This window comes from Stigmatopora argus, chromosome 14 (assembly GCF_051989625.1).
Source record: "Stigmatopora argus isolate UIUO_Sarg chromosome 14, RoL_Sarg_1.0, whole genome shotgun sequence".
In the NCBI taxonomy this organism is placed as follows: domain Eukaryota; kingdom Metazoa; phylum Chordata; class Actinopteri; order Syngnathiformes; family Syngnathidae; genus Stigmatopora; species Stigmatopora argus.
Window position 1 is genome coordinate 7,470,893 of NC_135400.1, and position 15,000 is coordinate 7,485,892.

The 15,000-nt window shown below is 39.4% G+C and overlaps 3 protein-coding genes across 4 annotated transcripts in view; all 3 read left to right on the plus strand.

Annotated features, from left to right (window-relative positions):
- The window catches only part of LOC144088749 (GTPase IMAP family member 4-like), a 2,353-nt gene extending 106 nt beyond the window's left edge, over positions 1-2,247 (plus strand). The window contains exon 2 of one of the 2 annotated variants that reach the window (XM_077619390.1): positions 973-2,247. In XM_077619390.1, the coding sequence (XP_077475516.1) occupies positions 980-1,948 (969 nt within the window). In that variant the 5' untranslated portion in view covers positions 973-979 and the 3' untranslated portion in view covers positions 1,949-2,247. Of the gene's footprint in view, positions 1-953 lie in introns of both variants that reach the window. The other variant, XM_077619391.1, reaches the window with a different exon arrangement.
- LOC144088746 (GTPase IMAP family member 7-like) overlaps positions 1-12,866 on the plus strand; it is a 33,141-nt gene extending 20,275 nt beyond the window's left edge. Inside the window, exon 3 of the transcript XR_013304935.1 lies at positions 12,741-12,866. The gene's annotated coding sequence lies outside the window, so the exon portion shown is untranslated. The remainder of the gene's footprint in view (positions 1-12,740) is intronic.
- Positions 11,738-14,493, plus strand: LOC144088750 (GTPase IMAP family member 7-like). The gene is made up of 3 exons (XM_077619393.1): positions 11,738-11,794; positions 12,602-12,671; positions 12,760-14,493. The coding sequence occupies exon 3, from the start codon at positions 12,767-12,769 to the stop codon at positions 13,730-13,732; it is 966 nt and encodes a 321-aa protein (XP_077475519.1). The 5' UTR covers positions 11,738-11,794; positions 12,602-12,671; positions 12,760-12,766; the 3' UTR covers positions 13,733-14,493.
- The last annotated feature ends 507 nt before the right edge of the window (positions 14,494-15,000 follow it).

Sequence of the window (15,000 nt, forward strand, 5' to 3'; positions counted from 1 at the left end):
TCGACGTTACCTGGAGTGCTAATTGACTAGTTCACTTAAGACACTGTTAAGGGGGCGATTGTAATATTTTGACTTTTTTGGCGTTGGGCACTGCACAGTTGTATAAGACGCAGGTGTCAGTCAGTGTTTACTTTTTATATCCAATTCGTTGCACACTGTTATAAATTTAGGCTACAGAGCTGTTTTTGATCTTGTAGATTTTATGACTTTTTCTAAATATGCTCACATTGCACATATGAGCCAATAGATGGCAGTGAATGATAACTCATGTAATTAGGGAATTATTATATGTATAATAATTAACCTCGGGAAATCTAAAACTCTTTTGTTTCATTTTCACACGAATATTGACCATTTTCTATTTTAGATTATATGTATGTATATATATATATGTATATATATATGTATATATATATATGTGTATATATATATGTATATATATGTATATATATATATATATATATATATGTGTATATATATATAGGTATATATACATATATACCTATATATATATATATATATATATAGGTATATATATATATATATATATATATATATATATATATATATATATAGTTATATATATTAAAGGGCCCTGATCAATTTGAGTGTGCATTTCTTCGTTTTTTCTTTTTACAGCACCATAAAAGTGTGGTGTTTGTTGCATTGTGCGGCCGTTCAAAACAAGGAGGCATGGTCACTTTTTAAAAGTACAAATGGCCGCAATGGGTGAGGGGTTTCCTTCCAACCCATAAAGAGGACACCTTTTCACCAATCAGTGGATTGCTGCCAGGTGCTTCTTGTTTTCTGCAGAAATCTTTCTGGTCAGCGTCGGTGCTGGATCAGCGGGAACAAAAAACATGCACCCACAGAGGCGCTCGAGAGCCGTTTTGCCAACCCCTGATCTAGAATGAACATGTTAATTCACTAAGTTTTCACCCTAATGTGTGCAGCTTTTCCACCACTTGACAGAGAGAAGATGGCCTCTGGGGTCACGTGGCGTCAGGAACTCAGACTGGTTCTTTGGGGAAATACAGGGGCAGGCAAGAGTGCGTCGGGAAACACCATCCTCGGCCAGGACCAATTCTTTAAGTCAGGGCTGAGTTTCAGCTCATTGACCCAGAATTCTAAGCGTGGATCCGTCGAGCTTGTGGAGGCTCAGGGCCGAAAGAGAAAGGTGACAGTGGTCGACATGCCGGGCTTCGGGGATACTCGCCTCACCAAGGAAGAAGTTGTTGAAGAAATAGCCAAATGCATTATTTTCTCTAATTTCGCACCCAATGCCTTTTTCTTGGTTGTACCGATCGGGCATTTTACAACAAACGAAATGCAACCTGCTATTAATCTGAGGAAAATTTTTGGCAATAATGCCCTCAGAGATCACACAGTGGTTCTTTTTACCGGCGGGGATTGTCTCAATGGCAAGACCATTGAAGAATACCTGAGCGAAGCTCCCCCTTCGCTCAGAGAACTAATTCACAAGTGTGGGGGTAGGTACCATGTGTTCAACAATAAAAACTCCAGCGATAGGCAGCAGGTTCATGAGCTCATGGCAAAGGTGGACCAGATGCTCATGGGAAGTAGAACCGGGTTTTATACAAATGAAATGTTTGAACGGTCCAAGGCAGCTGTGAAGAAAGAAGAGATTTCCAGAAGTGGCAGTAATCTAAAAGGTTCTCTTGATAAGTGGTTGCCAATTGTGAAAGGCGTTGTTTGTGCAGGCCTTGTCGGCCTGTGTATCGGAGCCCTATTTGGCGCTGCCGTGGGTGGCGTTGTCGCAATAGGTGTTGGGGGAGGTGTTGGTGCCACGATTGGTGTCGTTGCTGGTTTTACTGCCCATAGTCCGGAGGATGCTGTACAGGCTGCTTATGATCAAGTTAATGACCTTGGACTTTGCGCTTTGAAAACAAGCATTTTAATAAAAAAGATTTTGGGGAAAGCAAATTGAATTTTTCACTTCAATAAGTTATTACAATATCTTCATGAAGCTTTTGCATTAAACCAGTCTGTAATTCACTGTTTTGTATGGTGGAATTCACTGTGTTGTATGTGGGAATTCACTGTGTTGTATGGGTAAAGACAATCAAACATAATTTTGCTTATACTATCCTGTCATTTTCTGGTTAATTGAACACATTTTTCTTGTGAAATTATACACTATACCCTGTAAGTTTATAGTATTCAAATTCCCATATTTTATAATGAATTGTATATTGTTAAATGTCAAATAAATTCTTTAAATTTCAAGACTTCTGGACTTGTGGTCTAAACTGTGGAAATGTTATAAAATATTAGCAAATATAACACTAAAAAACAGAGGCGACACAGTGAACGAGTGGTTAGCATATGCGCCTCACAATTCTGAGTTCAGTCGGTTCCAACTTTCCTGTGTGGAGTATGCATGTTCTCCCAGTGCCCGTGTGGTTTTCTCCGGGCACTCTCCACTACGAAAAATGACTGAATGAAAAAAGGAACGTTTTTTTTAGGATTAGTGATTTGAATTGATAAAGAACATTTTTTTTCCATATCTAATTTCTATTTCCTGAAAGTAAACTCCCTTGAAATTGTTGGTTTTCCTCATCTCAAATTGGTTTGTTTGGATGATGTTATCTTTAGGATCAAGAGGGTGGTGATTTAGCATTTCATGTTCCTGTGTCTATTATTTATGTTTATTTATTGACCTGCATTTTCAATGCGTTACATTTGGCGTTCACGGCTCCATTTCTCGTCAAATTGTCAGAAGAGATGGCGTTGTGGGCGGGGTTTATTAGCTTCTGATGCATGACGTACTATCAGGCCACAAAGAATACTGGTTTCTCATTGGTCAATCTCGGCTGGTCTGCTAACAACAACGCATCCGTCTCCACCAATCCCGACACCTTTTAGACGAACCTGTCTGTTTGTGAATGACGTAAGTCCCGTGGAACAATATGGCGTCTTGTACAGGCAACATAATTGTAAATGAGTTTAACCGGTTAGACTGCAGCCTCATTTGATGGCCCTGTTTGTTCCAACTTTCACTATTGATTCCAACAAATAAATATTGGAGCACTGCCTGCTGGCTGGCTTCTGTTTTTATCCAACTCCAGCCTGCTGTTTTTGCCGATAGGCAAGGCAGTGACGGCGGTCAAGGATGGGCTGTGAAGAGTACATGTCTCCAATGGAGAACATGGACCAACTTTAGCGGAGTTTGGGAATGAATTAACTCTGGGGGACATCGATGGTGAGTCGCAGTATCACTGACATCGGTGATAAAACGTTTGTTTCACTCTTGTCAGTGTAATTCCACTCCGCTTGATTATATGTGATGTGAAATGCCGTTTTTTACAGCCGCATTGCTCGTGGACTCCTGATCAACCAGGGCATTCTGTCATTAAAATGACTCAAAGATGTTTCCATATATCTCTATCTCTGTGTATATCTCTATGTGTATATATATAGATGTGTATATATATATAGAGATGTGTATATATCAGTGGTGTGCCGTTAGGGCCTTCAAGACCCTAACGGCACACATAAAATATGGCTATATTCCTAAATAATATTTCAATTGTATGAGGTTATTATTGATTGGATTGGATAACTTTATTCATCCCGTATTGGGGAAATTTCATTGTGACAGTAGCAAGAGGGTGAGAATGCAGATACAGGAAAGGCATAGTTACACATGGTTACAAGTTAGACAGTTCAGTCGCAAAGGCCACAGAACAACAAAGCAAAAGCACAAAGTACAAAGCAAAGTAAATGGGATCATTAAGAATCACTGTTGGAATAATGATTAATACCAGTAAATCATTATTAGTAATATTTAATTAAAATTGTAAGACATCTTTCACATATCTGGTTACAACTTGCAAGGAGGATACTCGTAACGCCGCTTTGTTCACAAGCATTCTCCTGTGCAGTATATTGTTCATTGTATTTAGTCGCGACAAACGGAAAACATTTCATGTAATCTGATTCAAAACAATTGCATAAGGTAACCGAATAGGTTACCTTACGCCTTTGCCAATAGGTTACTGGCGTCCCAGTCAAAACAATTTATGAGTCCTTCGTAGATCATTGCGAACTTGCATCTGGGTGTCTGGGTTGCGAGGTCTAACTCCCAGTAAACAGTCCTTGGAGGACGAGGTGTTATGTCAACAAGCTGGAGCCAGCAGGGTGACCTTGAGTTTGCCCCAGTCTCAAATTAAAGACACTCTTATACAAAAGTAATTCAAATGCATACATCTATAATATTATCATTATTAGGTATTTTTAAACAATAATGTGATTATCGCCATCTGCCAGAGTCCAGTCCAAACACGGTAAGAGTTTCTTGCCGATCAGTAGATACACGGGGTTTGTTGCCGTCAATAGTCCTGAAAACAATGAAGTGGCCTCGAGCGCAGCTGTGGGGGAAAGTCTCCTCAAGCGTGGTCCCACCATAAATCATGAATTAATTTATAGCCTTATTACTTATTAACAATGCTTACAAAACATATAGAAACATCCCATAATAAATCCAACATTTCCCCCCTTTTTATTATATGTTTGTTATTCATTTTATGGCAAATCCAAGAAGAGAGGGATATCTCCGTTGGCTGCTTTAATTTTACCCGCTTAGGCCCTACCCGTTCGGCTGGTCTGAAAAACAAAAAACAAAATCATTTTCGCCCAATTCATTCTCGGAATTACCATGCTCCTGGAATTCACTGCTCCCCTCAGTACGTTTCATCAGCAGAGGATATAATTCATGCAATTTAGAATTCGTAGGGGCAATCGCAGTGGTTATAAGTCGGCCCATCAAGGATCTTAAGCAGGGAATAACACAACACCCACATAATGTCAAAATCGTAGCAAAAATGGCTACGGAAAATGCAACAGATTGGGCCAAATCTTTGTATGTACGAAGGCCTTATCCCACCAATCTGTCAAGCGGATAATTCTACTCCAGGATGCTTTTTTCATATTGCGGTTTAGGGTCTGCAGGCCATCGTTGGCCCTGGTGTGGGGCCCAGTGGGGGACGTGTTGTTGAGTGCAACATTTTCAAACATTGCATACGACCCCTGCTCCTTCAAAAAGCATTTCAACCGCTGCACGATCCTGGAACGCCATCAGACCAGTGGCTGCCAGTTGTTCCTTTATCGCCACAAATCCCTGTTCAGTATAATTTCCAAGGTTTTGGACATTGTAATGCAGGTAATTTATCACATTTTTGCTTTGGGGTACTTAAAAGAAAAATAGACTCCCAACCTGCTGCAACCTAATTAGCCAACTTATACTCATCTGGTACAACCCGGGGGGTGCCAATCGCATCAATGTATGTTGGATCTCCCTCTCTCCATACCGATCGACGCCGTCGGGAGGGACCCACCATCATACTGGATTTCAGCCAATTGTATCTCCTCCACTGTAGATGGAAAAACAGACACTGGTAAAAGCAGTGACCCCAAGGCACAAAGTCCTGCCACGTTTCAGCAAGAGTCGTATAATTTATTCTCACCACACCACCATCAGAACGTGGTATCAGGGTGTAGTCGGTTTTAGGACGTGGGCACACCACGTCTCGTGTATCGCCTCCAGCTTCAGACCATGCCCTGTAAGGTTTAAGCAGGTAAAATGATCAAACACAACATGTGTTGAAAAGTTAGCTTCTTCCTTTGCTGCTCTTGGAACAGGGTATACATTATTTCATTTCTCACACTTTGGCTTACATCTTCTCCTTTACACAATCAGGGGTAATTTGCACGGGTACTACTCTTAAGAGAGGTCGGGGCCCCATACATGTTATGCAGGTTTGATTTATAGTAGTAGCTGCATTTTCCATCAACAATAACCAATTATTTCCCATTTGGGAAATCCCTGTTGCGGCAACGAATTCATCATCTCTGGTCATCTCAGATTTTAATTTTACTATGGCGGATCCGGGTGTTTCCATCTCTGACGATTTTCTTACCGTCCCCATAGACATGGTCATTGTTGTTGAGACACAAATGTAAAATTTGTAAAAAAGGGTCTTCTCCACCTGCCCATGGACTTAGGAAAAACGTCAGACAAGGATCCACAAGTTAATTTGTCAGTCTGAATAATGATTTGTAATGCTCCCACCGTATGGGTTAATTTTATCAAAGGCCTGATGGTTTTTTCGCACGCAAAGCTTGCCAATCTTGACCAGTTTCTGCAACAAGGTTTCCCCAATCTCTGTTTTAGGACTGTTATGTACCACACATTTCTATAAAATCCATATGTATCCTTTGAAGTGGATATGTAGCTTTTGTAGCTTGACATAAGGGGGAATTGCCCGTGTTTTGGCCGTATATCTGCATATAGATTGAATCCATAATCTCCCCCTTTTTGAGGCATGAAATTCCCCATGACTCAAAATGGCAGCCCTCCTAGATAAGTCTTTTGTTTTTGCTTAGTCCCCCAGGTTCCCAAATTTCCCATTGCAGAAATAAAAAAAAATCATTTGGTGAAATTATTTTCCCTTCTTTTGTTTCTGTCCTACTCTGCCACCGCCGTCCTCGAAAGGCTTATCAGCGATTTCAGAAATCTTCCACCTTGATATTAGAATATTGATATATCTTGGTGGCTAGCCAATTAAAACACAAAAGACAGACACTCATCCATGCTCGCACTCATAATCAGAGAATTTAGAGTGCTCCCCCAGTCATCCATAATTTTGGTTTGTTGGAGTAAAACTGGAGTACTCGGAGAAATCCTGCGAATTCTTGAGGACACCAGGAATACTCCACACTCCGGAAGGTCTGGATCCACCCCGCTTTCATTAGTAGATCCTCGAACCGCAAGGTTGATGCCTGAAGGAACTAGGTAATTAATGTATTAGATTTGCGTGCCACATATCTAAAAACAGAAATTTGTTCAATTGCCACCGCTCCTTACCCCATTCAGTCAGCACGTGGACTGCCATGCAAGTGGCTGTGATTAACTATCGCCAATAATGCAATAACGGAAAAGTTGTGACACATTGAAACACACACCCCCCATTTAAGTATTTTAACCGTTTGTAAAAACTTTACCTCCATGTTCCGCATTAAGTTACACCCCCTTTCAATGCTATCAAATTACACCCCCTTTCAATGCTATTGAATTACACCCCCTTTCAATGCTATCAAATTACACCCCCTTTCAATGCTATTGAATTACACCCCCTTTCAATGCTATCAAATTTTGCCCATTCTAGACAACCCATCTACTTAAAGCATTACTCGAAGGTTGATATTTTATAATTTGGAGATGTTATTTTTGAAACATAGGCATTATTTCATCACTTGTTTCACACCATGAAAGGCCCCACCAGAATTTGTTGTAGATATTCCCCTTTATCTAAGCTTGTTATTGCCAATCGTTATCACTGTAACATTTAGGTGTATTAACCCCATAATTGTAATGCTGTAAGTTTTGGCTAAAGTTCTCTTAATTTGTATGCCCCTAAAGCAATAGACAGCAACGTCATTTGGTTGTATCAATCTGATCAATGCTTATCCAATCCGTAATATCAACATGCCCCACGCCAAAGCATATTTCACCTGCTCAGGACAAACAGGGAATGTTTTTCTGTGCACTTGAAAAACACCCCACGCTTCTCAGTCCCAGGGAAATTATGCCTATCCTACATCAATTATTTTATCTACCCCAGCCAGGTACAATTTACCTAATAATTTGGACGAATGCCATGAATTTTCTCATGCCATTTCTGCATTGTTAATTTCATGTCTGATCTCTTTAACAACCAAATAACTCTTAATACCTAAGACATAATTTGCAAATCACCTCATACTATGTTTACTTAAGATAAGAGCTATTTCCTATAGCTCTCTGTTACCACAATAAAAATCTACAATAATTAAATTAGAGGAATCAACCTTTTACTAGGCATTTCCTAATTACAATTTTCAATGTTTAATAAAGGACCCACAAATTGTCACCAATATGCCATAATATTGTAAATTTTTTCCCATTCCTTTTTCTTTAACCAGCCAATCTCCTATATTAAAGTATTTTGAACAATTCAACCATTCAAAAACAGTATTAATATTCTTTTATCCTCCAAAAACTAGCCCTCTTTAATTAAGAGCCCTTTGAAATCGACAAATTGGTCAAAAAATGGCTATCTTGCTCTATTCCCAATTCCAAAGCTTTTACCAAATCAATCTTTGCTAAACAGATTTTCTATCACCTCGAAAGATATTTCTGATTAATATCCAAAGAATAAGTGCGAAGGTCATTGCGGAAACCCTGCTTCTTTTATTATGAAATGTTTAACGGAAGTGCGCTCTTAGCCGCTAACTGTGACCTTCACGCTCATGTTGACATTCCTAAGCGACTTCTTTTTCTTTTTGTGCACAATGCCTCGCCTCCCGTGCACAATTCTAATGCTTTTTAGAGAAGACTAAATTAATTCCTCTCCCAATATCTCTATATCACAATATTTTGCCAAGACCCCATAATCACAATATGCTGCAAGCATAACTATATCATAGCAAAAACCCATTTCTGCCCTCAAGTTTGCTTCAGCACCCCCAAGGCCAATTATTGTAATGGTTTCACGGAAGAGGTCCAAAAAATTTAGTCGCTCGTGCGGTTGGCGCGCATACTGAATGCCTAACACCGTCAAATCAGCCGCCCCGCGTTCCACATGTTTTTCCGCGTTCAAATCAGCAGCAAAGATAGCCGCGCTCCCCCGCAGCCAACGCATTATTTGACCAGTTTAGAGTATGAGAAAAACGCAGGTTTGGCAACCCCGCTAAACATTTAATTGGCCGTTTTGTATTTCTTTTCGACTGTTAACCAAAATATTCCCGCTAGCGGACGGGATCAAAACAATAAGCCATTTCATTCCATTAAATTGACAGTACATTTAGGTACTATTAACAAAGTACGTCTAGCAGTTGGAAATAACCATTTTAATTGCCGTTTTACAAGTTTCAGCATCACACAAAAATTCCAGTTGAATTCCATTCACAATAAATGTGATCTCTGGTTTAACCAAATCAAATGCCAGTGTTTCCATTAAATTTAGCTCAACATCCTCATGTTCAAAATCCTCATTCAAATCATTTTGAGCAGGCATGTCTTGTTTTTAGAACAAAACAGCCCATCGCCTCGCTCCTATCAACCAGCCGAGGACCGCTATTTTTTTACAAAACAGCACGTTTTGCCTTTCCCCGCCTCGTCATCAAAAACAATAATTTGTATCTGTGGAACAAGCCGTGTCGCTTCTATCTCCATTCATATATTATACATATATATTACTTCTATGCATTAGTACGTACATTATCCCATAGTATCAATATCTTATGCATATTAAGCTAGCAAAACCATATTTATTTTATCTATAAGTTTAGATGTCTAATCCTAAAATCGCTCTGATTTTCAACAAATTTCCAATCTTTACATGGCAGACGCATCTTTGGATCGTCGTCTCTAGCCGATTTATTATTTGAGCCACCCATTTTGGAGTGGATTCGTGTGCAATCTCGTAGTAACTTTTTTTCTCTCCTCCTGTTTCTCCTTAGGCTTTAACAACTACGCACACAACCAAAACAACGTCGACCACCACGTTTTATAGACCACACTCGTGTCTACCTGCTAGTGACTAGTATTCGCAGGGTTTTAAAATTCGCTAATCCCCAGGACACGAGCCTTATTTCTAAAAAAAAAAGGCCATCGCGTGAGATGCCCTTCGCGCATTTGGAACCCGTCAACAATATGCAGACATTACACGCGGACTCACCAGAAATGCGAATAGATGCCTCCCAAAGTTGGATAGTCTTCAACCGTCCAGAATCCAGGCGCTGCTGAGAAATAATCCAGCCTGGAAAAGGGATTCTTGCCGTGCACGGTCACTCCAGATATTGAACCGCAGCGTCTGGATTCCTTATCGGTGTGTTGACCCAAGCTGCTCAAAGGACCAAATGTTGGAATAATGATTGATACCCCTAAATCATTATTAGTAATATTTAACTAAAATTGGAAGACATCTTTCACATATCTGGTTACAACTTGCAAGGAGAAACACTCGTAACGCCGCTTCGTTCACAAGCATTCTGACGTGCAGTATATTCTTCATCGTATTTAGTCGCGACAAACGGAAAACATTTCATGTAATCTGATTCATAACAATTGCATAAAACATGAGAATAACACCCTGGAAGGTTAAAAAAAAACTGTTGTCGATAAACAACTATGTAAGAATTGCAGAAGTAAGCATACAAGGTGACCCGAGCCAAAACAACGGTGTAAGAAATTGCAGAATAAGCATAATATTTTCATTATAAGGTAAACAAAGCAGCCGTATTTTTAAACAATAATGCGATTATCGCCATCTGCCAGAGTCCAGTCCAAACACGGTACGAGTTTCTTGCCGATCAGCAAGAACACGGGGTTTGTTGCCGTCGATCGTCCTGAAAACAATGAAGTGGCCTTGAGCGCAGCTGTGGGGGAAAGTGTCCTCAGGCGTGGTCCCAACATAAATCATGAATTAATTTATAGCCTTATTACTTATTAAATATGCTTACAAAAGATATAGAAACATCCCATAATAAATCCAACATTTTTATATTAATCTGAATAGAAGACAAATACAGTAAATAGAAAAAAAATAAACACTAACAGAAGACAAAATTGTCAAGCACTTTGCTAAAACAGTATTGATGTCATTGCTGATAAACTAACTAGCCGCATTATGCTATAACAATCGGGTGTGACTCCAGATTCATATTGTTGGACCTTAGCAGAAATTCCATGTAAGGGTCTTTTAAGAACAGAAGATATTTCCATTTCTTTATTTTAGCACGTCAGCAACAATAAGAATATTATTATAAACTTTGCTGTAAACATTGCTAGTGCCTGTCTGATGCCTACCTAATGTTGTACTAATGTATTTTTCATGTTTCTCAGTTTTGGGAGTGCAAGAAGCAAGCATACTTTTACTTTCGTTTCACGTCAGTCAGACGTTTTACGGGAAATGCTTGGCCTATTCCTGCCTTGTTTATCTTCTGTTAACTTGGGTGTGCCCTTTGAGTTTCATTTCTTTGATAAAGGGAAAATACATGTTAATAAACATATATACATGTATACATATGTAAGATTATAGCTGCAGGCTAATTTCCATTTTTAGTCCCTTGTGCAGGTTAATGTTAAAAAACACGAGGAAAATCAATAAGGCAACAGTAGGATTGGTTTACATTATATTGCACACTCAAGTTGGATCAAGTACCCTATAAATATGAAAAGGTCTGCCTTTGACACGATAATTGTTTGAAAGTTTTTCAATTTGGTGACACTAAAATGGGGCATACAGAGCAGCTTTGAATCACTATCTTTATTATGTTGCATAACTGCGCTAGACTTGCAACCACTTTGAGTGGGAAGGGTTATGGATTGGACGTTTATCGCCGCCAATGGCACTAGGTTTAAAGCAGGGTGTGGCGAACGAACAAGTAGAGCCGCAGTTATTTTGGCTGGGAGCCGAATGCGGCTCGAGAGCCATGCTTTCGCCACCCCTGGTTTAAAGGAATTGGACATCAATGTGTTGAACATTCAGATGCAATCAATTACAAGTAATTGATTGCATCTGAATGTGCAAACCTTGTTACGGAGGAAAAGACAAAAAATTGCGATGTTTTGTTCTGGGGGAAAAAATAACAAGCGTGTACAGACAACGTTTGGGTGTGTCCATCATTTCTTTTGGGCGTGCCTTTTACATATAAAGTCCTTGAACCGGTGAAAACGACGAAACAGAAAACATTCCTAGCAACGGCGTTTTGTCGACGCACCGAGAACTGGGTAAAGCATTTTAAACGTTTTAAAGATGATTTCAGTTCATTTCCGTAGATTTCGACGTTACCTGGAGTGCTAGTTGATAGTTCACTTAAAACACTGTTAAGGGGGCGATTGTAATATTTTGACTTTTGTGGTCTTGGGCACTGCACAGTTGTATAAGACGCGGTTATCATTGTTTTCTTTTTATCTACAATTCGTTGCACACTTATAAATTTAGGCTACACAGGAGAGCTGTTTTTGATCTTGTAGATTTCAGTGAATGATAACTCATGTAATTAGGGAATTATTATATGTATAATAATTAACCTCGGGAAATCTAAAACTCCTTTGTTTCATTTTCACACGAATATTGACAATTTTCTATTTTAAATTATATATATATATATATATGTGTGTGTGTGTGTATGTATATGTATGTATATATGAATATATGTATATATATGTACGTACGTACATATATATACATATATTCAAATATATACATATATTCATATATACATATATTCATATATACATTAATTCATATATATAGACATATATTCATATATATATTCATATATATATAATCTTACATATCTTACAAAACAAGGAGGCATGGTCACTTTTTTAAAGTATTGATACTGTACATTGTTCTGTGAGAGCTTGATGTTATAGAAAAGTAACGATTGAGTGATGCTAAAAAATAGAACAGGGGTGGGCAAACTATTGCACAAATGGCCACAATGGGTAAGGGGTTTCGTTCCAACCCATAAAGAGGACACCTTTTCACCAATCAGTGGATTGCTGCCAAGTGCTTCTTGTTTTTTGCAGAAATCTTACTGGTCAGTGTCGGTGCTGGATCAGTTGGAACAAAAACCTGCACCCACAGAGGCCCTCGAGGGTCAGTTTGCCCACCCCTGATCTAGAATGAACATGTTAATTCATTAAGTTTTCACCCTAATGTGTGCAGCTTTTCCATCACTTGACAGAGAGAAGATGGCCTCTGGGGTCACGTGGCGTGAGGAACTCAGACTGGTTCTTTTGGGAAATACAGGGGCAGACAAGAGTGTGTCGGGAAACACCATCCTCGGCCAGGACCAATTCTTTAAGTCAGAGCTGAGTTTCAGCTCATTGACCCAGAATACTGAGTATGGAACCGCAGAGCTTGTGGATGCTCAGGGCCGAAAGAGAAAGGTGACAGTGGTAGACATGCCGGGCTTCGGGGATACTCGCCTCACCGAGGATGAAGTTTTTGAAGAAATAGCCAAATGCATTGTTTTCTCTAAATTCGCACCCAATGCCTTTTTCTTGGTTGTACCGATCGGGCGTTTTACAACAAACGAAATGCAACCTGCTATTAATCTGGCGAACCTTTTTGGCGATGATGCCCTCAGATATCACACAGTGGTTCTTTTTACCGGCGGGGATCGTCTCAGGGGCAAGACCTTTGAAGAATACCTGAGCAAAGCTCCCCCTTCGCTCAGAGAACTAATTCACAAGTGTGGGGGTAGGTACCATGTGTTCAACAATGAAAACTCCAGCGATAGGCAGCAGGTTCATGAACTCATGGCAAAGGTGGACCAGATGCTCATGGGAAGTAGAACCGGGTTTTATACAAATGAAATGTTTGAACGGGCCAAGGAAGCTATGGGGAAAGAACAGATTTCCAGAAGCTTCAGTAATCAAAAAGCTTATCTTGATAAGTTGTTGTCAATTGTGAAATGGGTCGTTCGTGCCGTGGGTGGCATTGTCACCTCTATATTAGCTACTACGTTTACCCAAGGTGTCGTTCCTGGACTACTTGTGGGGGGAGGTGTTGGTGCCACGATTGGTGTCGTTGCTGGTTTTACTGCCGATTGTCCGGAGGATGCTGCACAGGCTGAAACTCACAGTAGTGAAAATCCTGTGATTGATTTGCCACTAACGGCAACAACCTTAGGTGATAAAGTGAAAGTGGTGTAACGTAAACACAAAAGCTCAAAGTAACAGGTTTTTTTAACATCAATTTGGTGATATATCGCGATTACACATTGCATGATTCTCGTGTTGATTCAAAATCCCCTTTAATTGAATTTTATGCTTGTGTTTTTAAGTGGAAATAAGAATAGGTATCTGCCCTGACATCTAATCGTGCTTGGACGCATGGTGGCGCTGTTTTCCAACGCAAGTCCCATAACAAATCACATTTGTGCGTGGCAAGTCTGCAATAAAAACTCAAATTGAAAATAAAGGCCATATGTTGTGCAAACATAAAACATGTTTAATTTAGACTTGAATAAGGTTTCAGAAATCAAATGATATAAATGTACTTATATGTCCATTTTATTTTTTGTTCATTATTATTTCCCGCAGTGATGTACAAAAATTGCAATAATCGTTTTAAGTTGTAGTAACCGAGATCATTTGTGATTGAATTGTGACCTGTGACAATGGTATGTCATTTATTATTTTCAATGTTGCTAGTTTTGACTTTTTCACTTCAATAAGTTAATGCAATATCTTCATGACGCCTTGGATGAAACCAGTCTGGAATTCACTGTGTTGTACGGGTAAAGACAATCAAACATAATTTTGCTAATACTATCCTGTCCTTTTCTGGTTAATTGAACACATTTTTCTTGTGAAATTATACACTATACCCTGTAAGTTTATAGTATTCAAATTCCCATATTTTATAATGAATTGTATATTGTTAAATGTCAAATAAATTCTTTAAATTTCAAGACTTGTGGTCTAAACTGTGGAAATGTTATAAAATATTAGCAAATATAACACTAAAAAAACAGAGGCGACACAGTGAACGAGTGGTTAGCATATGCGCCTCACAATTCTGAGTTCAGTGGGTTCCAACTTTCCTGTGTGGAGTATGCACGTTCTCCCAGTGCCCGTGTGGGTTTTCTTCGGGCATTCCGGTTTCCTCCAACATTCCAAAAAGCATGCATGGTAGCTAGGTTTAAAATTCTAAATTGTCCATACACGGTCCATACGGGTGTGAGTGCGACATTTTGTTCATTTCATTTTGCCCTGTGATTGGCTGGCGAGCAATTCAGGGAGCCTACGGTCCACAATTAGCTGGGGGTAGGCTCCAGCACCCTCCACGATCCATGTGAGGATAAGCAGAACGAAAAATGACAGAATGAAAAAAGGAACGCTTTTTTTAGGATTAGTGATTTGAATTGATAAAGAACATTTTTTCTTCCATATCTAATTTCTATTTCCTGAAAGTAAAC